Below are 25,726 nucleotides of genomic sequence, written 5' to 3'. Positions count from 1 at the left end.
TATCCTCCCTTCTCTATGGTGTCAGCCAGTCTATCCTCCCTTCTCTATGGTAGAGGTCATTGGCAGGGAATCATGGCTGCCTCCAGCCGACTGAAGTCCACACTGGCTCTGGTGACAGGTCATTGAATGACATTCTTATTGCTGCTCTGAGATACAATGTTACTGTTTATACTTTGTACGAGATATATATATACACATACACACACTATACTAATATATGACACTGCCTCTCACCTGCCTTACACTGCACTCTGATCCCTTTCTATCTGATGCCCCTGTAAGACCCCTTGCACTGGGGGCCGTTCCGCTGCCGTGCACCCGGGAGGGACCGGACGGTGCAACGTCCGGCTCTGCCGCAGGCTGCGACCACACCGGGCGGAATGCTGCACCGAGTGGTACCGGGGATTTAGGACCCGTTCTGCTCAGGGATGAGGTTCCAAAACACAGATATTCTGCTTTATTTTCTATTTTCTGGCACACTGTATAACTCTCTTCTTTTTAAAATAAATCGTTACTTGGAAAACTGCGGTGCCTGTCTTTGCCGACCTCCTTCCGAAAATGCCATTCGCCTGGCTGTCCTGGGTTTGGAGTCGCAGATCTGGAACAAGCATGTGTCTAGTGAAGCCAGAACAACGTGTTCTTAGTCATTGACTCAAAGCTTTGAAGCCTTCGGATCAGCATGAAAAGCCAGGCAACTAGCATTTTTAAAGGCAATTGTCTACACACTTTTTCCTCGTACGGGTTTCTCATAAGTTCGGTCTCTAGCTAAGCATCCCGTTAAAGTCAGTGGGCCGGATTCACAACGGAGTTACGACGGCGTATCTCCAGATACGCCGTCGTAACTCTGAGTGTGCGTGGTCGTATCTATGCGCCCGATTCATAGAATCAGTTACGCATAGATTTCCCTAAGATTCGACCGGCGTAAGTGTCTTACACCGTCGTATCTTAGGCTGCATTTTTACGTCCGGCCGGCGCATTTTTTTCGTCGTTTACGTTAGGCTTTTTCCGGCGTATAGTTACCCCTGCTATATGAGGGGTATCCTATGTTAAGTATGGACGTCATTCCCGCGTCGAGTTTTGAAAATTTTACGTCGTTTGTGTAAGTCGTTCGCGAATAGGGCTGGACGTAATTTACGTTCACGTCTAAAGCAATGATGATTTGCGGCGTAACTTCGAGCATGCACACTGGGGTTTTTTCATGAACGGCGCATGCGCCGTTCGTAAAATACGTCAAATACGTGGGGTAACAGTGAATTTAAATAAAACACGCCCACATCATCCCCATTTGAATTAGGCGGGCTTACGCCGGACAACATACGTTACGCCACCGTAACTAAGGGCGCAAGTTCTTTCTGAATACGGAACTTGCGTCCTAAATTACGGCGGCGTAACGTATCTGAGATACGTTACGCCCGCAGAAAGATACACCATTGTATCTGAATCTGCCCCAGTGTGTAATAGGCTTAAATCGGGTGATTTTATTTATTTTTTGGCCTGCATCGCATACTAGCACATTATGTGAAACTTACCCGAAAACAAAGAATTCCAGTGATGCGCCGTCAACGCTGGGGGCCGCCTCAACCTTCACCACTCTTCCTTCGGGGTCCACGGACTCTGGCTGTGTGATTGGCTGGAGCCACAATGATGTCGCTCCCGCGCATGCGCGGGGAGGGGCCGTCGTTTACGGCTCAGGACTCTAAGGCCCGGTTTACACTATCGTGAATTGGATGCGGGTGTCCTCTTCAGCGGGTCCGGCGTCCTTCTGCGGCGTCGTCCCCGGCGTCCTCGCGTCCTCCCCGCTCGTTTACTGCGCCGACATATACAGAGCGCAGTACACTCGTGTATAGTCGGCAATGCTCGGCAACTCTCGCGCTGACGTCCTGTACGTCCAGGACGTGAGCGCGGAAGGAGCCGAGACTGCCCGACTATACCCGAGTGTACTGCGCTCGGTATATGTCGGCACAGTATTCAAAACTCGGCGCGGGAAAGTGGGTATCGGTGTATACCGCGCACCCGCGATTTTGCCCTGATTTTCAGGGCAAAAAAGTGCGCGGTATACGCCGATAAATACGGTATATATTTATTTATTTATTTATTTATAATAATAATAAATAAATAAATAAATAAATGGGGGGGGGGGGCACACGACCACTTATCCTCCTCTGCACCACAGGGACTTCCGCCATACATCTCCTCCCTCCTCCTAGGCGTCTTAATAGGACCGCTGTCCTTTCCGCCGATCGGGTGATGGGTCTCACAACCCGCTTCCTGATTGGCTGGGAGGAGGATCAGTGTGAGAATAGAGAATATTCATTCTCTTTTCTCACACAACTGGGTGGGCTGGGAGCGCAGTGCTCTGCGCCCTGAGCCCACCCTTTTTTGAAGCCTATTAGAGCCTCTGGCCCGGATTCAGATACGAGTTACGACAGCGTATCTCCAGATACGCCGTCATAACTCTTGAGTGCGCGGGGTCGTATCTATGCGCCTGATTCTTAGAATCAGTTACGCATAGATTTCCCTAAGATCCGACCGGCGTAAGTCTCTTACGCCGTCGTATCTTATTTGCATATTTACGCTGGACGCTAGGTGGCGCTTCCGTACATTTATGCGTAGAATATGTAAATTAGGTAGATACGCCGATTCAGAAACGTACGTGCGCCCGGCGCATTTTTTTACGTTGTTTACGTAAGGCTTTTTACGGCGTAAAGTTACCCCTGCTCTATTAGGCGTAGCCAATGTTAAGTATGGACGTCGGGCCAGCGCTGAATTTTGCGTAAGTCGTTCGCGAATAGGGCTTTGCATAAGTTACGTTCACGTCGAAACCAATGAGGCTTTGCGGCGTAATTTGGAGCATGCGCACTGGGATACGTCCACGGACGGCACATGCGCCTTTTCGTAAAAAGCGTAATTTACGTGGGGTCACAAGTAATTAACATAAAACACGCCCACCTCCTCCACATTTGAATTAGGCGGGCTTACGCCGGCCCAGTTACACTACGCCGCCGTAACTTACAGCGCAAGTTCTTTCTGAATACGGGACCTGCCGCTGTAAGTTATGGCGGCGTAGTGTATCTGAGATACGCTACGCCCGCCGAAAGATACGCAAATGTATCTGAATCCGGGCCTCTGGCTCTAATCGCGTGCTTAAAAAAACAAAACACATGGAATCCATGCATCCGGCATCCCAAATGTAGATTAGGGGGCGGGGCGCATGGATGGGGGGGGGGGCACTCTGTCACCTGCTCCACTGGTGATGTTGTACTGTGTAAAAATAGCAATTGATTAACCAGTTTGGCCCTGGAAGATTTACCTCCCTTCATGACCAGGCCATTTTTTTGTGATACGTCACTGCGTTACTTTAACTGACAATTGCGCGGTCGTGCGACACTGTACCCAAATCAAATTGATGTATTTTTTCCCCCACAAATAGAGCTTTCTTTTGGTGGTATTTGATTACCTCTGCAGATTTCCTTTTTTTTTACGCTATAAACAAAAATAGAGCGTCAATTTTGGAAAAAAACATACATACCCCCCCCCCCCCCAATAATTTAACCACTTGCTTAAACCCCCTTCGTGCCCAGGCGAAATTTAAGCTTCCGGCACTGCGTCGCTTTAACTGATATTTGCGCGGTTGTGCGACGTGGCTCCCAAACAAAATTGACGTCCTTTTTTCTCCACAAATAGAGCTTTATTTTGGTGGTATTTGATCACCTCTGCGGTTTTTAGTTTTTGCGCTATAAACAAAAAAATTGCGACAATTTAAAAAAATATATATATATTTTTTACTTGTTGCTATAATAAATATCCCAATTTTTTTTTTTACACACAGAGCTCCACGTCCCTGCTGTGTTACCGACGATCGCGTGTACCCGGCGGACATCGCGGCCGCCAGGTACACGCATCGGCTTCCCAGCGATGCGCCGGGACAGTGTTTACCCGCTGCGCGCCCCCCCAGAGGCGCGCGCGGGTAATGCACTTTAAATGATGTCCAGTTGGCACCTGAGAGCCTCGCTGTTGACGTCTTTTGTCAATAGCGTGGGTCTCAAGTGGTTAAAAAACACATTTCTTTATCAATTTAGGCCAATAAGTATTCTTCTACATATTTTTGGTAAAGAAAATCACAATAAGTGTATATTGATTGGTTTGTACGTCTACAAACTATAGGATAAATTTATGGCAGTTTTAATTTTTTTTACTGCTGATGGCGGCGATTATTGTTTTTTTTTCGCGACTGCAACATTGCGACAGACAAATTTTTTGCCCCTTTCAGACTGGGGCGGGAGCCGTGGTGGCGGTATAAAAATAGCGGCGCTATACCGCCGAGATTGCCGCGGGAATCAGCCGCTAGCGGTGCAGTATTAACCCCCGCTAGCGGCCGAAAAAGGGTTAATACCGCCCGCAATGCGCCTCTATAGAGGCGCATTGCCGCGGTTTCCCATTGTTTTAAATGGGAAGGAGCGGTATACATGCCGCTCCTCTCACCGCTCCAAAGATGCTGCTGACAGGAGATTTTTTTGTCTCCCGCCAGCGCATCGCCTCAGTGTGTAATTTTTTTCCCCCCACAAATAGAACATTCTTTTGGTGGTATTTGATCACCTCTAAGGTTTTTATTTTTTGTTAAAAAAAAAAAAAGACAGAAAAAAAAAAAAAATACAAAACCCTTTTATATTTTGTTCTAACATTTTGCAAACGGGTAATTTTACACTAATGGGCAACGATAGGTGGCACTGATGGGCTGCACTGGTGGGCACCGATAAGGCGGCACTGGTGGGCATGTATAAGGCGGCACTGGTGGGCACTGAGAAGTGGCATTGGTGGGCACTGAGAAGTGGCATTGGTGGGCACTGAGAGGTGACACTGAGAGGTGGCACTGAGAATTGGCACTAATAGGTGGCATTGATAGGTGGCACTAATAGGTGGCAGTGATGGGCCCTGATCAGCACTGGTAGGTGACATTGATAGGCAGCACTGCTAGGTGGCATTGACTGGCACCACTGGTGAGCATTGCTAGGTGGCCGTGATGGGCATTGATAGGTGGTACTGATTGGCACTGACAGATGGTACTCATTGGTACTGACAGGTGGCACTGGTGGTCATTGTGGGCACTGGCAGGGGGCACCGGTGTTCACTAATGAGGCAGAATTGCCTCTTCCACTTCGGACCAATGTCCCTCACTCAGCAGCCGGTGATTGGCTTTTTTTTCTTCTCACGCTGTCAGTGCGAGGAGGGAAAAAAAAATGATTTCCGAGCTTTGTTTTGATCACGTGATCAGCTGTCATTGGCTGACAGCTGATCACGTTGTAAGGGGCCGGGATAGGCCCCTTACTGGGATCCGTGATCACCCGAGTCTCAGTGACTTGTGATGACAGTGCGCACCGGGCGCGCGCAAAGGGGAAGACATCTATTGACGTCCTCCCGGCAATTGAGGTCCGCGCTGTAGCCGTCATTCGACTATAGCGCGGGCCCGTAGTGGTTCAAAAAGTGTTTTTTTTTTAAAAAAAAAAGTGCGCTTGTAAGACCGCTGCACGAATACAGTGTGACAGAAAGTATTGCAACGACCGCCATTTTATTCTCTAGGGTGTTATAAAAAAAAATCTATAATGTTTAGGGATTCTATTAAATTGTCTAGCAAAAAAAAAATGATTTTAACTTGTAAACAATAAGTTTGAAAAATAGGCTGGTCCTTAAGTAGTTAAAGCGGAGGTCCACAGAAAAAGTGAACCTCCGCTTTTCGGAACCCCTCAAGTGTCACATTTGGCACCTTTCAGGAGGGAGGGGGTGCAGATACCTGTATAATACAGGTATTTGCACCCACTTCCGGGAATAGACTCCCGCGCCTCTTTGTGTCACCCCCCCCGATGTCTTCTGGGAAACACACTGGTCCCAGGAGACAGCAGGGACCAGTGAGGATGGGCCGCTCGCGCAGTAGGGAACAGGGCAGTGAAGCCGGAACACTTCGCTTCCTGATTGCCTCACCGAGGGGGCAGCCGAAAGACCAGCGATTGCTCGGCTTCAGCTGCCGATATCACGGGCGCGCTGGACGGGTAAGTGTCCATTGATTAAAAGTCAGCAGCTGCAGTATTTGTAGCTGCTGGCTTTTAAAAAAAAAATTTGGGTGGACCTCCGCTTTAAAGCGGAGTTCCGGCCACAATTTCACTTTTTAAATATAAATACCCCTGTAATACACAAGCTTAATGTATTCTAGTAAAGTTAGTCTGTAAACTAAGGTCCGTTTTGTTAGGTTGTTACAGCATTTAGACACTTTATAAAATAGAAATTGACTGGGGCCATCTTAAGTGTGGGCATCATGAAGCCAGACTGTATGACTTCCTGGATTTCAGCCTTGCACATGCTCAGTGCTGCACAAGCAGTGTCAGATCAGGTTTTTAGCACCTGTGCTGTCCAAGTCACATGATTCTTTGAGACTGGGGAGTGCACAGACTCCTGGAAAGTTACACCCACTACATTCCCAGGAGTCTGTGCGGTGTAGGTTAGGAAGCATTAAGCACCTAGGTGCAGGAAGTGGGAAGATTAACTATTCTGCCTAGCAACACTTTGAAGGCATCTAAAAAAAAAAAAAAAATTCGTAAAGGACTAATGAATTTTTTTTAAAACTACTGATGTAATGTTATATTTATGGGTGGAACTCCACTTTAAGACTCTTTTTTCCAGGCCCTTTTGGGTCACTTTTCAGAATGTAATTAGAATATCCCGTTTTTCTTTTACATCGCAGGTGGCGGCAGCGGCATCGGACGAGCGGTGTGTCAGAGGCTTTCCCAAGAGGGCGCTTCGGTTGCCGTCGTCGATTTGAACATCAACTCTGCTAATGACACTCTACAGACGTTATCGTCTAACCTCCCCGGACAAGAGCACGCGGCGTTCACGGCCGACGTCTCCCAAGGCGCCAGCGTCGGTGCGCTAATGGAGCAGATCCAGGTAGACGGGCAGCGGTGTCGTGTGATTGTGATGAGACGGGCAATTCTCTCCAGATAACCTCTCTGTCTTGTCTCTTCAGTCTCGCTTCTCTGCCCCTCCTCGTGTTGCTGTCAGCAGCGCCGGAATCACCCGGGACGAGTTTCTGCTTCGCTTGTCAGAGGAAGCCTTCGATTCTGTGCTCAGCGTCAACCTCAAGGTAATCTGACAGGCTCCATTACCCAGCTGGCAGCCTCATCTATCAAAGTGTCAGACAATGAGAATTGTCTGCAAACAGTCCAATAGTTCAGTGGCGTCACTAGGGTTGGTGTCACCCCCCCACCAACTGTAGTACCCCCTCAGTAAAGACCCCCCTCCCGCAGTATAGATTCCCCCTCCCTCAGTACAGACCCCCCTCCATCAATATAGGCCCCCTCCCCCAGTATAAACCCCCCCCCCCCCTCCCTCAGTACAGACGTACCCCCCAGCAGTACAGACGTGCCCCCCAGCAGTACAGACGTGCCCCCCAGCAGTACAGACGTGCCCCCCAGCAGTACAGACGTGCCCCCCAGCAGTACAGACGTGCCCCCCAGCAGTACAGACGTGCCCCCCAGCAGTACAGACGTACCCCCCAGCAGTACAGACGTACCCCCCAGCCCCCAGCAGTACAGACGTACCCCCCAGCAGTACAGACGTACCTCCCAGCAGTACAGACGTACCCCCCAGCAGTACAGACGTACCCCCCAGCAGTACAGACGTACCCCCCAGCAGTACAGACGTACCCCCCAGCAGTACAGACGTACCCCCCAGCAGTACAGACGTACCCCCCAGCAGCACAGACGTACCCCCCAGCAGCACAGACGTACCCCCCAGCAGCACAGACGTACCCCCCAGCAGTACAGACGTACCCCCCAGCAGTACAGACGTACCCCCCAGCAGCACAGACGTACCCCCCAGCAGCACAGACGTACCCCCCAGCAGCACAGACGTACCTCCCAGCAGCACAAACGTACCTCCCAGCAGCACAGACGTACCTCCCAGCAGCACAGACGTACCTCCCAGCAGCACAGACGTACCTCCCAGCAGCACAGACGTACCTCCCAGCAGCACAGACGTACCTCCCAGCAGCACAGACGTACCTCCCAGCAGTACAGACGTACCCCCCAGTGCAGACAACAGCAGTACAGACACCCCAGCAGTACAGACCCCCCTCAGTTACAGACACCCCCCCTAGTGCAGACCCCAGTAGTGCAGACAGCCTCCTCTTACCTTACAGACCTCAGAACAGAGCAGCAGATACACACAGCGGCGTGTCCCTCGAGCGCGGGCTTCCTTCCCGCTCCGCTGAGGGACACAGCAGAGGCGCGAGGCACACAGGGCAGCGAGCGGGCGGTTTTAGTGTGGTGCCGCTACCCACGGGTGTCACCCGGGTGCGGCCTGCACCTGGCGAGCAACGCCGCTGGTTACGTCACAAGTAAATTTTCTAATGCGGCTTTGGTGGCTTTTGAAGCCAGGCTGACGGCCCTTCTTGCAGACACTGAAGAACTACATTTACCAGCCACTCTATTAGGTACACCTGTTCACTTACACGGTAACACAAATTGGTAATCAGCCAATCACATGGCAGCAATTTAGGCATTTTGATGTGGTGAAGACTACTTGCTGAAGTTCAAACCGAGCATCAGAATGGGGATTTAAGTGACTTTGAATGTGGCATGGTTGTTGGTGCTGGTCGGAGTATTTCAATTCTCTTCTGATCTACTGGGATTTTCACACACGGCCATCTCTCGGGTTTACAGAAAATGGTCCGAGAAAGAGAAAATATCCAGTGAGTGGCAGTTGTGTGGAGGAAAATGCCTATAATGCGCTATAAACAAAAATAGAGCGACAATTTTGAATTTTTTTTTTATTTTTTTACTTTTTTCCATAATAAATATCCCCAAAAATATATAAAAAAACAATTTATTTCCTCAGTTTAGGCCGATAAGTATTCTTCTACCTATTTTTCGTAAAAAACAATCGCAATAAGCGTTTATTGATTGGTTTGCGCAAAAGTTATAGCGTTTACAAAATAGGGGGTAGTTTTATGGCATTTTTATTAATATTTTTTTTTTACTGGTAATGGCGGCGATCAGCGATTTTTTTTTTTTTTCAGTACTGCGACAATATGGCGGACACTTCGGACACTTTTGACACATTTTTTAGGACCATTGGCATTTTTATAGCGATCAGTGCTATATAAATGCATTGATTACTATAAAAATTCCACTGGCAGGGAAGGGGTTAACACTAGGGGGCGGGGAAGGGGTTAAGTATGTTCCCTGGGTGTGTTCTAACTGTAGGGGGGGGTGGTGGCCTCACTAGGGGAAATGACTGTACATTGTATGAACAGACGACGGTCAAGTAGAATTCTCCCCTGACAGGACCGGGAGCTGTGTGTTTACACACACAGCTCCCGGTCCCCGCTCTGTAACGGGTGCCCGGCGGTGATCGCGACCGCCAAGCACGCGCGCGGGGTAGTCGGGAGCGAGTGTGGGGCACCTAGTCGACGTTATATTACGGGCTCTCGCGCGGCTGGTCGGCATCTAGTTAAAAAAAATTAAGACGTTGCTACACAGTGCTGCCAATCTATGCCTCCTCATCAGTGCCACCTATCAGTGCCCATCAGCGCACATCAGTACAGCCTCAATAGTGCCCCATCAGTGCAGCCTCATCCGCGCACATCAGTGCCTCCTTTTTTCTTTTCTTTTTTTTTCATTTCAGTCTTTATTCGTTTATTTTGCAAACAAAAAAACAAGTGGTAATTAAATACCACCAAAAGAAAGCTCTATTTGTGTGAAAAAATTGTAAAAATGTCTTATGGGTACAGTGTCGCATGACCGCGCAATTGTCATTCCAAGTATAACAGCGCTGAACATTGGCCTGCGCAGGAAGGGGGTAAACGTGCCCACTAAGCAAGTGGTCAAAGAGAACTAATGCATTTATCACATATAAGGACTGGCAAGCAAACATATACCGTATTTATCGGCGTATACCGCGCACTATTTTGCCCTGAAAATCAGGGCAAAATCGTGGGTGCGCGATATACGCCGATACCCGCTTTCCCGCCACGAGTTTGAATACTGCGCCGGCATATACCGAGCGCAGTACACTCGTGAATCTTCGGGCGGTCTCGGCGCCTCTCGCACTGACGTCCTGAGCGTACAGGACGTCAGCGCGACAGTTGCCGAGCCTGCCCGAAGATTCACGAGTGTACTGCGCTCTGTATATGCCGGCGCAGTATTCAAACTCGTGGTGGGAAACGAGCGGGGAGGACGCGAGGACGCCGGACCCGCCGAAGAGGACGCCGGACCCGCCGAAGAGGACGCCGGACCCGCCGAAGAGGACGCCGGACCCGCCGAAGAGGACGCCGGACCCGCCGAAGAGGACGCCCGACCCTCCGAAGACAGACGCCGGACCCGCCGAAGACAGACGCCGGACCCGCCGAAGAGGACACCCGACCCGCCGAAGAGGACGCCCGACCCGCCGAAGAGGACGCCGGACCCGCCGAAGAGGACGCCGGACCCGCCGAAGAGGACACCCGACCCTCCGAAGACAGACGCCGGACCCGCCGAAGACAGACGCCGGACCCGCCGAAGAGGACACCCGACCCGCCGAAGAGGACACCCGACCCGCCGAAGAGGACACCCGACCCGCCGAAGAGGACACCCGACCCGCCGAAGACAGACGCCGGACCCGCCGAAGACAGACGCCGAAGACAGACGCCGGACCCGCCGAAGACAGACGCCGGACCCGCCGAAGACAGACGCCGGACCCGCCGAAGACAGACGCCGGACCCGCCGAAGACAGACGCCGGACCCGCCGAAGACAGACGCCGGACCCGCCGAAGACAGACGCCGGACCCGCCGAAGACAGACGCCGGACCCGCCGAAGACAGACGCCGGACCCGCCGAAGACAGACGCCGGACCCGCCGAAGAGGACGCCGGACCCGCCGAAGAGGACGCCGGACCCGCCGAAGAGGACACCCGACCCGCCGAAGAGGGACGCCGGACCCGACGAGGCCGCCGCGCAAGACACCAAAACTGTAAGTACAAAAAAACGTTTTTTCCACAGAATTGGGGGCCACTTTAGGGGTGCGCGGTATACGCGGGAGTGCGTTATACCGCGATAAATACGGTATATCATTTTGGGGTCACATACGCTTTAGGGTAACCTTTCATCACCAGTTTGTAGGGAAGTTGGTAGGTCACCATGATCATTCCAATTTTTTTTTTTCAGTAGAAAGTTTGTGAAGAGTAATGTTAGGAGTTCATTCTCGCTTTGTTTCCTGAAGGGTACATTTCTGATTACACAAGCCGTGGCCCGAGCGATCGTAGCCACGGGACAAAACGGAGGTTCCATCGTCAACATTGGCAGTATTGTGGGAAAGGTGAGTCCTCAAAGTATATCAGGATTTTCCCCAGTGAGGGAAAGTAAAAAGAGAAAAAAAATGTAGTTGTTATAACTATTCCTTGGTTACACTGATATAAACCCTACCGAATAATATTAAGGGGTCCCACCGTAAAACCAGCGATATGGGCGTATCACAGCTTAATCACTGCTTTAACCACTTAAGGACCGGACCAATATGCTGCTAAATGACCCAAGGGGTTTTTACAATTCGGCACTGCGTCGCTTTAACAGACAATTGTGCGACGTGGCTCCCAAACAAAATTGGCGTCCTTTTTCCCCACAAATAGAGCTTTCTTTTGGTGGTATTTGATCACCTCTGCGTTTTTATTTTTTGCGCTATAAACAAAAATAGAGCGACAATTTTGAAAAAAATGCAATATTTTTTTCTTTTTGCTATAATAAATATCCCCCAAAGACATATATACATTTTTTTTCCCTAAGTTTAAGCCGATACGTATTATTCTACCTATTTTGGGTAAAAAAAATCGCAATAAGCGTTTATCTATTGGTTTGCGCAAAATTTATAGTGTTTACAAAATAGGGGATAGTTTTATTATTTATTTATTTTTTTACTACTAATGGCGGCGATCAGCGTTTTTTTTCGTGACTGCGACATTATGGCGGAGACTTCGGACAATTTTGACACATTTTTGGGACCATTGTCATTTTCACAGCAAAAAATGCATTTAAATTGCAGTGGCCCGGATTCAAGAAGCAATTGCATCTGCGTAACCATAGTTACGCAGCGCAATTGCTTACTTGCCCTGGCGTAACGAGTTCTCCTGATTCAGAGAGCTTGTTACGCCGACTACAGCCTAAGATATGCGTGGCATAAGCCTCCTTATGCCTTCATATCTTAGGCTGCATTCTTGCGTTGGCCGCTAGGGGGCGTTCCCATTGTGGTCAGCGTATAGTATGCAAATTGCATACTAACGCCGATTCACAACGTTACGCGAGCCCTGCGTACGCAATTTACGTCGTTTCCGTACGGCGTGTTTAGCGTAAGGCTGCCCCTTCTAATAGCAGGGGCAGCCAATGCTAAAGTATACCCGTCGTTCCCGCGTCGCGACGTTTGAATTTTACGTAATTTGCGTAAGTGATTCGTGAATGGCACTGGACGCCATTCACGTTCACTTTGAAGCAAATGACGTCCTTGCGACGTCATTTGTTGCAATGCACGTCGGGAAAGTTTCCCGATGGAGCATGCGCTCTACGCTCGGCGCGGGAGCGCGCCTAATTTAAATGATTCCCGCCCCCCTACGGGATCATTTACATTAGGCACCCTTACGCAGGGCAAGTTTACACAGCGCACACGCAATTTACGGAGCTACTGCTCCGTCAATCGCGGGTAGCGCAGGAAATTTGCGGGGGCGCAGGGCAAAAACGCTGCCCTGCGCCTCCATAACAAGGGGGCAAATCTACCTGAATCCGGGCCATTGTTTATTGTGAAAATGACAGTTGCAGTTTGGGAGTTAACCACAGGGGGCGCTGTAGAAGTTAGGGTTCACCTAGTGTGTGTTTACAACTGTAGGGGGGTGTGGCTGTAGGTCTGATGTCATCGATCGAGTCTCCCTATAAAAGGGATCACTCGATCGATACAGCCGCCACAGTGAAGCACGGGGAAGCCGTGTTTACATACGGCTCTCCCCGTTCTTCAGCTCCGGGGAGCGATAGCGAGGGGGCGGCTAGAAACGAATAGCCGCGCCCTCGTCCCGGATTGCTCCTGAAGCCACGGGAACCGCCGCATGTACCGGGGGGGGGGGGTTCCGATTGGACCCCCGACCCACGTCTAGGCAGGGACGTACAGGTACGCCAATGTGCCTGTCCGTGCCATTCTGCCGACGTATATGTACATGCGGCGGTCCGGAAGTGGTTAAAGCAGAAGTCCAGCCAGAAATAGCAGAATAAAAATCAATATCTGATTAAATATAAAATAGCAAAACCTGTTTTTTGCCGCAATGGTCAGCTTCAGTCCAGTTTATTGTTTATTAGCATTCTCCTGTAGTTTATTTGCAGTCACTTCCAGTCTACATCCAGAGATATTGGCCAGGATTCACAAAGCACTTGCGCCGACGTATCTCGAGATACGCCGCGTAAGTGTAAATATGCACCGTCGTATCTGTGCGCCGGACTCTGAAACCAAGATACGCCTGAAAATAGGCTTCATCCGACCGACGTAACTTTCCTATGCAGTCGTATCGTGGGCGCATATTTACGCTGGCCGCAAGTGGCGTTCCCGATGATTTCCTATTCAAATATGGAAATGAGGGAGATATGTCGATTCGCCAACGTACTTGCGCCCGGCGCATAATATACGCGGTTTGCGTAAGTCGTACGTCCGGCGTAAAGTTATTCCCTATATATGAGGCGCAACTCACGCAAAGGTATGGACCAGGGAACACAGCCGCCGTATTTCACGTCGTTTACGTAGTACGTGAATAGGGCTGGGCGTAGGTTACGTTCACGCCGTAGGCAGTGATTCGACGTATCTTAGGGAGTAGTTCCGACGTGATTCTGAGCATGCGCACTGGGATACGTCCACGGGACGGCACACGTTTGTTTTAAGTACTTGTATGTCACTCGGCCCATCGTTTTCATGGGGTCACGCCTCATTAGCATGGCTCACGCCCACTTCCACTTACGACGGCTTACGCCGAGGGAACCCAGCGCAGTTTGGGAGGCAAGTGCTTTGTGAATTCGGTGCTTGCCTCTCTACGCTACGTCGGCGTAGCGTATGTTGGATACGCTACGCCGGCATGAATCTGCGCCAATGTATGTGAATCCGGTCCATAGTGCCTTGAAAAAGTATTCATACCCCTAGCAATTTTCTACATTTTGTCATGTTACAACCAAAAACGTAAATGTATTTTATTGGGATTTTTTTACTAAAATGTCAAGGGGTGTGAATACTTTTTCAAGGCACTGTAGCTGTTGTGGGACAGTCATTATTGTGGGACAGTCATTATTGTGGGACAGTCGGTAGAGATCATATAATCTCAAACAATTATTTTCATCTCTCACAGGTGGGCAATCTCGGTCAGGCCAACTATGCTGCATCTAAGGCTGGAGTAGAAGGTTTCACTAGGACTGCTGCTAAAGAACTGGCTAAGTGAGAAAACACTTTTTATATGTTAAGCAATCTGTACAATACAGTTGGGTAGATTCAGGTAGGGGCGCGCTATTTTGCGGCGGCGTAGCCTAGCGTGTTTACACTACGCCGCCTTAAGTAAGAGAGGCAAGTACATGATTCACAAAGTACTTGCCTCCTTACTTAGGGCAGCGTAGTGTAAATGCATCGGGCGTAAGGGCGCCTAATTCAAATCGGTTGGGGGGGGGCGTGTGTAATGGTAATGAGGCTTGACCTCACGTTTTTTACGTTTTTTTTGTCACTGCGCATGCGCCGGGCGACTACATTTCCCAGTGTGCATTGCGGCTAAGTACGCCGCACGGGCCTATTGATTTAGACGTGGACGTAAACGACGTAAATCCCGATTCGCGGACGACTTACGCAAACGACGTAAAAATTACGAATTTCGCAGCGGGAACGGCGGCCATACTTGACATTACTATTCCACTAGAGCATGGGTGCTCAACCTGTGGCTCTCCAGCTGTTGCAAAACTACAATTCCCATAATGCCTCAGCCTTTGGGAGACATGCTTGTACCTGTCGGCGGCTTGCAATGCCTCATGGGAATTGTAGTTCCGCAACAGCTGGAGAGCCACGGGTTGAGCACCCATGCACTAGAGCCTAGCTCTAACTTTACGCGGCCTATCTCTTACGTAAACAGCGTAAAAGTACTGCGTCGGCCTGGCGTACGTTCGTGAATCGGCGTATCCCCTAATTTACATAATCTACGCCGGCCGCAATGGAAGCGCCACCTAGCGGCCATCAGAAATATTGCAATCTAAGATAGGACGGCGCAAGCCGTCCTTTCTTGGATATGTTTAAGCGTATCTCTGTTTGAGCATACACTTAAACATACGGCGGCGTAGATTCTGAGTTAGGCCGGCTTATCTACTGATAAGCCGGCCTAACTCTACCTGAATCTACCTAATAGTATTTCTTCCCATCTTAATGGCCTACAAGAACTTTAAGAAGTTCTAATTAATAGCCTGGATCAGGGGTCTTTAAACTTTCTAAACAGAGGGCTGGTTTACTGTCCTTCAGACTTTAAAGGGGGCCAATGTGAGTAGATTATGCCTGGCATCAATGGGTGTAAATAACGCCCCATCATGGGTGTCAGTGGGAGAAATGGCGCCCCATCATGGGTGTCAGTGGGAGAAATGGCGCCTCGTCATTGGTGTCAGTGGAAGGAATAGTGCCCCATCATTGGTGTCAGTGGGAGGAATAGTGCCTCATCATTGGTGTCAGTGGAAGGAATAGTGCCCCATCATTGGTGTCAGTGGGAGGAATAGTGCCTCGTCATTGGTGTCAGTGGGAGGAATAGTGCCCCATCATTGGAGTCAGTGGGAGGAATCGTTCCTCATCATTGGTGTCAGTGGGAGGAATCGTGCCTCATCATTGGTGTCAGTGGGAGGAATTGTGCGTCATCATTGGTATCAGTGGGAGGAATAGTGCCTCATCATTGGTTTCAGTGGGAGGAATCGTGCCTCATCATTGGTGTCAGTGGGAGGAATCGTGCCCCATCATTGGTGTCAGTGGGAGGCAGGCCTGGACAGGGACAAAAAAGCAAAAAAAAGGCCCAGGCTTTCCAGACCGAGCAGCCAGTACCTCCAGAGATCGGGGAGGTGATGGTCACCAGCAGGGACAGCTTATGATGACACCCACATAGACGGTCCCTCACACTGCACTGCAAAGGGGCACTGCGACACAATGGGGGACTGCACTGCAAAGGGGCACTGCGACACAATGGGGGACTGCACTGCAAAGGGGCACTGCGACACAATGGGGGACTGCACTGCAATGATTATAGTGCCCCCACAGTGCAGTCCCCTACACCACAGTGCCCCCCCCCCCCCCTACACCACAGCACCCCCAGACAATCACACCCCCCCCCTCTCCAACCACAGTGCCCCCTTCCCACTCTCTGCCTCCCCTGCACAGTCCCACCTCCGGCAGGACCTGAGTGTCCCATCCAGGGTCTCCTCCCCCCCTCTCTTGGTCATGGGTCAGCTGATCTCTAGTTTCCGCCCTACAGACATGCTGTGAATTGAAAGGGCAGCCGCAGAGAGGCCGGGTGAGCGGTGTGGGATCAATGGGCAGCCCAGCTGCCTTGGGCCCCAAAAGGAAATGCGGCTTAGTGTGCCCTATGGCCAGTACAGGCCTGGTGGGAGGAATAGTACCCTGTCATTGGTGTCAGTGGGAGGAATGAAGCCCATTTGGTTGGTTTCAATGGAAGGATTGGTGCCCCATTGTTGGTATCAGTGGCAGGAATTAGGCATTACTGTTGGTGTCAGTGGGAGGAATAGTGCCTTGTATTGGTAAGATGAAGTGGACCTTTCCTCTCCTTTTACTAAAATTCACATCTACATGCTGATGTGAAATAATCTAACACTGCTTTTTTTAAAGTTTTATTTACTTTTCTTTGATCCACTTCCTGGTTTGACACTGATGCCCCCTGGGAAGGAAACATCATCAGTGGGGTAGATTCACATACCTTTTGCGGCGGCGTATCTCCAGATACGCCGCCGTAATTTGAATTCCACGCCCGCGTAGCGTTACGCCGATTCACAAAGGCAGTTACGCTAAAAAAATAGACTTCCTCCACCGACGTAACTTAATTGCGGCGGCGTAGAATTGTGTGCAATATAACTTTGGCCGCTAGGGGCGCTTCCGTTGTTGTCTGCGTAGAATATGCTAATTTCCTAGATACGCCGATTCACAAACATACGTGCGCACGGCGTTTGTTTTTTATGTCGTTTGCGTAAGGCTTTTCCGGCGTAACGTTGCTCCTGCTATTAGGAGGCGCAGCCAATGTTAAGTATGAACGTCGTTCCCGCTTCGAAATTTTAATTATTTACGCTGTTTGCGTACGTCGTTCGCGAATAGGGCTGGACGGAATTTACGTTCACGTCAAAACTAATACGTTGTTACACCGTACTTGGAAGCAATGCACACTGGCATATGTACACGGACGGCGCAATCACGTCAATCACGTCAGGTCATCACATACTACCATAAAACACGCCCCCCTTCCCCATTTGAATTACGCGCGCTTACGCCGGCCCCATTTACACTACGCCGCCACGACTTACGGAGCAAGTTCTTTGTGAATACTGCACTTGCTCCTGTAAGTTGCGGAGGCGTCGCGTAAATACGCTGCGCCGCCGTAACATATAGCGTAGCTACCTGAATCTACCCCATTGCTTTCAGGGAGAGCTTGCAGTATTGTGGTACTTCGCTTGCATGATAATGGAGCACATGTTCTCATGCGGTTCATTTTGCAAATGTGCCATATGACATTACATGTTTAAAAAGTAAACGGGGGGGCTGGGGGGAGCAGTCATTGTTTTTTCACCTTAAAGGGGTTGTAAAGGTACAATTTTTTTCCCCCCATAAATAGCTTCCTTTACCTTAGTGCAGTCCTCCTTCACTTACCTCATCCTTCCATTTTGCTTTTAAATGTCCTTATTTCTTCTGAGAAATCCTCACTTCCTGTTCTTCTGTCAGTAACTCCACGCAGTAATGCAAGGCTTTCTCCCTGGTGTGGAGTGTCGTGGTCGCCCCCTCCCTTGGACTACAGGAGAGTCAGGACGCTCTCTATGTTGCAGATAAAGGAGCTGTGTGTTAGTGGGCATCTTGACTCTCCTGCTCGCCCCCTCCCACCTCAAGGGAGGGGGCAAGCACAACACTGCACACCAGGGAGAAAGCCTTGCATTACTGCGTGGAGTTACAGACAGAAGAACAGGAAGTGAGGATTTCTCAGAAGAAATAAGGACATTTAAAAGCAAAATGGAAGGATGAGGTAAGTGAAGGAGGACTGCACTAAGGTAAAGGAAGCTATTTAGGAATAAAAAGTGTACCTTTACAACCCCTTTAATGCATAGGATGCATTAAAGTGAAAAAACGCGAGCCTGTACAACCCCTTTAAGTAAAGACTGAAGTGTATTCTAGTAGGTGCAAACACAGAGGTGTGTATAGGTGGGGTTATTTGTGTTTTTTTTTATGTTTTGTATTGTTGTCTTGTCTTGTGAAAAAAAAAAAACATATTTATTGGCATGTAACCTGCACAGCCGTATAACGCTCACCTTCATTTTAAGAGGGAAATTGCAGGAAAAAAACGTACATTTTAAATAAAGAATTTGAAGCAAAATAAGGGTCAGTGCCCATCAATGCAGCCTTTTCAATGCCCATCTGCAGCCTCACAATTGCCCAGCAATGCAGCTTGATCAATGCCCATCCGCAGCCTCACCATTGCCCATCCGCAGCCTCACAATTGCCCATCAATGCAGCTTGATTAATGCCCATCAATGCAGCCTCACAATTGCCAATCAATGCAGCTTGATCAATGCCCATCTGCAGCCTCACCATTGCCATGAATGCAGCCTGATCAATGCCCATTTCAGGGAGGGGGGCGGGATGAGCGCCGTCAGATTACATACAGCAAGAATCTCCTGTTTACTCGACGGCCTCTGTAATACAAAGTCCCACCTCCTGGACCGGCTTCTATGATACACAGAACTTTCTATTACAGAGGCCGCTGAGTAAACAGGAGATTCTCGCTGTATGTAATCTGACTGTGCTCGTCTTGCCCCCCTCCCTGTTCTCTCCGAGACAGCCCAAATTTCAGTATCTGCGTATAACAAGCACACACTATTTGCAACTGATTTGCAGGGTGAAAAGGTGAGTGTTATACGCCAATAAATACAGTATGAAAAAAGTAAGACCGCTGCGCAAATACAGCGTGACAGAAAGTATTGCAACGATCGCCATTTTATTCTCTAGGGTGTTAGGATAACAAATATATATAATGTTTAGGGGTTCTAATTAGAGGGAAGAAGATGGCAGTGAAAATAGTGAAATATAGTGAAAAATTACATTAGAATTGCTGTTTAACTTGTAATGCTTAACTTGTAATACCAACGGCCACCACCAGATGGCGCCAGCTTACACATCTGGTGGTAATAACTTGTAATACCAACGGCTCACCACCAGATGGCCCCCCTTCCAAGCCAAGTCGCCAGGACCCTATTTCTAGTCGCCATGGCGACCTGGCGACCGGGATTTGTTGAGCCCTGATATTATTAATCATCTAAATGACTTATCACACCTGTCTGTAGACTGCCTCATATAGATGTTAGTGCTTTCTGTCTGATCTTCTCCTCTGTTGTCACCTCTCCAGGTTCGATATCCGATGTAACACCGTACTGCCTGGGTTTATCGCCACACCGATGACTGACAAAGTCCCACAGAAAGTCCTGGACAAAGTGAGATGATGTGACCTTTCTCTGTATCTCTGCGTGTTTCTTTGTTTCTCCGGTTTCTGACTTTGTGTTTGATCTTTGCCGCCCGCAGTTTGCTGGTCTGATTCCAATGGGAAGACTTGGTCAGCCAGAAGGTAAGTGACAAACCCTTATCCTGAGTTTATTTTCATTTCTGTTTTCCCTCCAGTACTTTTATTTTTCACTTTCTTTTTTTTTAGTTTTTTTTATCAAAACTTTTTTTATTGACAAGGAAGTGCTTGCACAATATAGATTTGGAAAGCATAGATGTCAATCATCAACATTTGCATTGAATATAAAATATATAAGGGAGCTGCGGTGGCTCAACGCGATTGGCACTGCGCTGATAAGCCATTCACCTCTGCAGCTAGGGGTTCCGATCCCGGTCTCGGCTACATTGAGTTTGGTGGTCTCAGCCCGGCTCCCGGTGGGTGTGCTATGCGAGGTAAGCCTGCGCTTAGTACGCCCGCCCCCCTCCCACAAAAACCACCACACTTACACGCACTCGAAATTGGGTTAACATGCATGCACTTTGACCATGCGGTCTCTAAAAAGAGAGGCGAAGGACTAACGGGGCTGGTTGAGCGGGCTAGATCCTCTCACTCCCTTATAGGGAGTCCCTCTGCCCCGTTGGGCTTCAAAGCGGAGCAGGTAGGGCGGGCTTTGTGGGAGGACCCCCTCATGCACCCACCATTGCCACCCGGGGCATGGAGAAAGGTGGCAGATTGCCTCTGGGGGAGGCATGCCTACTCCCAACTCCTGCAGTCCGGCTCCTCTCTCGAGTACACGCACAAAAATACACAAAAAAAAAAGAATATAAAATATAGGACCAGCTATTACTATTATGTAAGCTCTACGAGCCGGGCCCTCCTGTACTGAACTGTACTATAATTGTGCTGTCCCCCTTCTATATTGTAAAGCACGGAGTAAACTGTTGGCGCTATATAAATCGTGTATAATAATAGGACAAGGTACAAAACATTACATTATATAATTTCATTAAAAAAAAAAGGTTTTGGAAAACACAAAAACAATAAAATAAAAAAAACATAGAGCAAAACAAAACAGCCCGAATTTATTGTGGGAGGTTGACCCAAATTAGGGCTATAACCAGGGGCGCCTGTCCATTAAGGGTGCCCGGGCGAAGCCCCCCCCCTCTCCTCGCCACCCTCTATATCAGGGGTTTCAAAGTACCGGCCCGCGGAACGGTTAAAAATGGGGCCGATCCTGGACAAGTTTTCTGACTGCACAGGCACCACAAAATGGGAGTCGCCAAAGATATTTACCTCTCTATCTCCTCTGTCCTCTCCGCTGCATGCTCTCCGATCTATCGGAGCCCCGATCCAGGGTCCTGCTGCCACCTCAGAGCGGGAGATTGTATTCTCTGGGTGTCCTGTCACTAGGCCTCTGTGGAAGCCAGGAGGAAAGGACTCAGGAGACAGACGATCCTGACTGCCAGGAGAGGCGAGTGAGCCATCACACTGAGGCAAAGTCCTTAGTGTGGTGACCAATGCTGGGGGTTAATGCGTTTGCTGACACCAATGCTGGGGGTTAATAATGCGTCCGCTGACACCAGTGCTGTTGTTTTTTAAGTTTGAAAGTTTGCATGTGGCCCCCATGAGATATGAAAAGTTGTCTTGTGGCCCTCAGGTAATTTGAGTTTGAGGCCCCTGCTCTATATAGTAATGGATAGATTCATGGATAGCTCTCGGACCTCTGTGTGAGTCTCGCTGCGGTGGTTTGCTGTGTCCCCTTTCTGAGTCTGAGCTAGAGAGCTCTCCAATCAGCAGGAAGTGTGAGATTCCCTTTTTTTTTTTTTTTTAAGAAAATTAACTCTGGAAGCTGTTCCAAAAAAGGCAGGCAGAGGGCAAAGGACTAGCTTCCAGTATTACCTGTGGTCTCCCTGCAGCTGATCTTTTCTTCATTAAGGACTTACCATGTCTTGTGTCACACTGTGTCTCTGTGTGAAGGTGGCCATCTTGGTTGGCGGCAAGGCTTTGCTTCCTCATGTCAGAACCCCCAGCAAGGAAAACCAGTGAGCAGCTCAAGAGTGATATCACCAAATCTCCAGGGACTAGCAGTCAGGGGCAGCAGTGCCTGAGATTTTGCACTGCAGATATACAGCTATGAGGCTGTAGGCACAGGAGCCTAGCCACACTCCTATACCAAGAATTGCACTATTTTGGAGGAATTTAAGCCATAAGGTACATTGCTTCATCATGCGGCTTATAGGATATGTTCACCTTTTAGAAAAAAAAATTAAATGCTAATTTTTTGCAGGTAAAAAAAAAATGTGCATTTATTTAATTTTTTTTGGAGCCTGTAAAGCATTGCGGCAGCAATCAGCAGATCGCTGGTGCCATGTAGGTCTCCGGCATATCTGCCAGTGTACCTGTGTGCCCATACACCGGACAAGCAGATACAGTCTAACAGGAAAAAAGAATGAACTAACACGGTGCTCCACAGCACCATGGTAGTTCATTGAAAACTACAAGATGACAGCCGCAAAGGCTGCTGGACCTTGTAGTTTTCCATTTACAGGATACTGTGAATGAGTGATGTAGCTGGGCAGGCGGAGCCCTCTCGGCCACGTTTTGTTTAAATTGTGCCAGCTAGCAGGGCTGTCTTAATGAGAGGGCACACCTGGCCAACTGTATGGAGGCCCCTGCACTTTTCCCAAAGCAGCTGGTCCTTGAGCCCACGCTGCCACCCAAAATTGGGGGCCCCATGATGGCACTGAGAGTGATGGTTACACAGGAGAGGCAGTCTGCCTCCTACCTACTTGATGTCTGTTTACCTGCACTGTCATCATTGTAGGGGCCCCAGAGCATTACTTTGCCCAGGGGCCCATGATGCTATTAAGACGGCCCTGCCAGCTAGCGAGGGGGAGAAGATCTCTGCTAGCTGTCAGATCGGGGATCAGGGAGGTGTGGTGGCCAGTGTGTTACATGTTAGGAAAGGTGAACCTATTCTTTAACCACTACCCGACGGCCGTACGACTTTATACGGCCGCGGGGTGGTTGTGAATCTCTAACAGGCAGTAAAAACACGGCCTGCGCGCGCATCCAGCGGCGCGGGCGCGCACGTGCTCACCGCATCGCTGAGATGCCGATGCGAGTGCCTGGCGGCAGTGATGTCCGCCAGGGACTCGGGATCGGCGGCTACAGGGACAAGACGTGGAGCTCTGTGTGTAAACACAGAGCTCCACGTCCTGTTAGGGGACAGAGGAGACCGATCTGTGTCCCTTGTACATAGGGACATAGATCGGTCACCTCCCCCAGTCACCCCCCCTCCACCTACAGTTAGAACACAATTTAGGGTACACATTTAACCCCTTCCTCACCCCCTAGTGTTAACCCCTTCAATGCCAGTCACATTTATACAGTAATTAGTGCATATTTATAGCACTGATCGTTGTATAAATGTGAATGGCGCCAAAAATGTGTCAAAAGTGTCCGATGTGTCCGCCATAACGTCGCAGTCACGAAAAAAATGCTGATCGCCGCCATTAGTAGTAAAAAAAAATAATAAAAAATAATAATTCTGTCCCCTATTTTGTAAGCGCAATAACTTTTGCGCAAACCAGACGCTTCTTGCGATTTTTTTTATTTTTTTTTTCCCCAAAAATATGTAGAAGAATATGTACCGCCTAGACTGAGAAAAAAAATGTTTTTTAAAAAAAATTGGGCTATTTATTATAGCAACAAGTAAAAAATATTGTTTTTTTTTTCAAAATTGTCGCTCTATTTTTGTTCATAGCGCAAAAAATAAAAACCGCAGAGGCGATCAAATACCACCAAAAGAAAGCTCTATTTGTGGGGAAATAAGGACGTCAATTTTGTTTGGGAGCCACGTCGCACGACCGCGCAATTGTCAGTTAAAATGACGCACTGCCACAAGCTGAAATTTCACCTGGTCAGGAAGGGGTATATGTGCCCAGTAAGGAAGTGGTTAAGCATTAATAATTCTAAATTTGAGTTCAGGTCCATTGCAAAGAGAGTACAATTGGGCTTTAAGGCTGATGGGCTCATGTTCACAGGGATGTCACATGTCAGTTTACATAATCTGCTCCAGGGGTTTGTTCAATGCATGCGCAGTTGACTCCCATTAGGGATAATGAGGTTGTGATGAGAACGCCCCTATTTCTCTGAATTCAGCTGTGCCTGTAACTGCTTATGTCACGTGTTAAAGTTGTCCACTGCTCTTTTAGATATCGCAGATGTCTGTGCGTTCCTGGCTTCGAATGACAGTAGATATATTACAGGAACAAGTATTGAAGTGACAGGTAATAACCAATCAGGTGGGGCCATTTCATGCACCTTTAAGTTCAGTTCTCTATGATTTTCATAGTTCTACAAAACAAATGAATGCTACAATATGCAGCAGGCTGACTGTAGTGACGGTTGTTGTTTTCATCCTGTTTTCTCCAGGTGGACTGTATTTATGATCCTTTCTGGTACCTGCAGTCCCCATGGACAGTGGAAAGAACTCTTTATATCCTACAATTCTGGATCCTGCTGTATGACCCGGCCAAGCATCTTGTAAGGAGAGAAGAATTACTGCCTTTGGTGTCCTTTTATGAAAGTGCGGTAAAATACCGCTATTCAGTTCTCAGGGGAGATCGCTCTCCTCTGAGTGCCTGTTTATGAAGCTTTGTAGATTGGTTCTCATGTTGAGATGAGAAGCGATCTACAAACGCCGGGAACTCCTGAGAACGGCTCCTCTCACTATAATCTCGCGGGATTACAGTATGAGGAAGTGAAAAATGCAAAAGTTGAACACGAATCAGCACACATTATACACCACATATTAATAAAATAATAAAGTTACATTCCCACCAAACAATATACATTAACCTAATTATTAAAAAAATATTGTTTTTATCAATATTAAAAAGTGCATACCGTATTTTCCGGCGTATAAGACGACTTTCTGGATGCAAAAAAATGCATCCAAAGTCGGGGGTCGTCTTATACGCCGGGTACAGTCTCAGTACTCACTTTTTTCCCAGCGCTGACAGTGTCCCATGCTGCGATCGCGATCGTGAAGGATTTCAAAGCCGCGCCTTCACTGCAGAGTGTTCTGTGATAGGATGAACAAAAATCTTCCCAGCAACGCCTCTGTTCTTTGTTCCTCCTATCACAGATGCCTTCTCATCCTCGGACGAGATGAGAAGACGTCCGTGATAGGCGGGAAACATAACAGAGGCGCTGCTGGGAAGATTTTTGTTCATCCTATCACAGAACACTCTGCAGTGAAGGCGCGGCTTTGAAATCCTTCACGATCGCGATCGCAGCATGGGGGACTGTCAGCGCTGGGGAAAAAAGTGAGTGTTAATGCACTGGGGGGGGCAACAAGTTCAGGCACAGTGGGGGCAAGTGATGGCAATGTGGGGGCATGTAATGGCACAATGGCAATGTGGGGGCATGTAATGGCACAATGGCAATGTGGGGGCATGTAATGGCACAATGGCAATGTGGGGGCATGTAATGTAATGGCACAGTCTGGGCATGTAATGTAATGGCACAGTGAGTAATGTAATGGCACAGTCTGGGCATGTAATGTAATGGCACAGTGAGTAATGTAATGTAATGGCACAGTGAGATTTGAAAAAGCCTGTTTCTGTCAGCGGTTCTGGCTCCCCCTCAGCTTCCAGAAAGACAGTAAGAAGGGGGTAGTCTTATACAGTGAGTATATCCCAAAATCAAAATTTTTCCTGATAAATTAGGGGGTCGTCTTATACGCCGGGTCGTCTTATACGCCGGAAAATACGGTACATGTGCCTATTTAATGTGAATGGTGTATAGTAAATGAATAGAATCCCACATATGTAATGCAGCTATACAACATTCATATAAATGAAAAATACATTTATAATCAGTGGGCTGGATTCAGGTAGAATTGCACATTTTTTACGGAGGCGCAGGGCAAAGTTTTTGCCCTGCGCCCCGCAAATTT

At 48.8% G+C, this 25,726-nt stretch overlaps 1 protein-coding gene across 1 annotated transcript; it reads left to right on the top strand.

Moving 5' to 3' along the window:
- Window positions 1-24,573, top strand: HSD17B8 (hydroxysteroid 17-beta dehydrogenase 8). Its single transcript, XM_040324971.1, has 9 exons — window positions 1-118; window positions 6,734-6,936; window positions 7,016-7,132; window positions 11,247-11,342; window positions 14,389-14,474; window positions 19,669-19,753; window positions 19,842-19,884; window positions 23,979-24,053; window positions 24,199-24,573. Exons 1-9 carry the CDS (start codon window positions 16-18, stop codon window positions 24,213-24,215), a joined length of 825 nt encoding a protein of 274 aa, XP_040180905.1. The 5' UTR covers window positions 1-15; the 3' UTR covers window positions 24,216-24,573.
- The last annotated feature ends 1,153 nt before the right edge of the window (window positions 24,574-25,726 follow it).

Source organism: Rana temporaria, chromosome 9 (assembly GCF_905171775.1).
Source record: "Rana temporaria chromosome 9, aRanTem1.1, whole genome shotgun sequence".
Taxonomy (NCBI): domain Eukaryota; kingdom Metazoa; phylum Chordata; class Amphibia; order Anura; family Ranidae; genus Rana; species Rana temporaria.
This window is presented reverse-complemented; position numbering and strand designations above follow the sequence as displayed.

Excerpts from the sequence above, each read along its gene's own strand:
- HSD17B8 (XM_040324971.1), top strand. The coding sequence starts at position 16 with ATGGTGTCAGCCAGTCTATCCTCCCTTCTCTATGGTAGAGGTCATTGG. Across the intron at positions 7,133-11,246 it reads TGCTCAGCGTCAACCTCAAG|GGTACATTTCTGATTACACA; the intron begins GTAATCTGACAG and ends TGTTTCCTGAAG. Across the intron at positions 14,475-19,668 it reads GCTGCTAAAGAACTGGCTAA|GTTCGATATCCGATGTAACA; the intron begins GTGAGAAAACAC and ends TCACCTCTCCAG.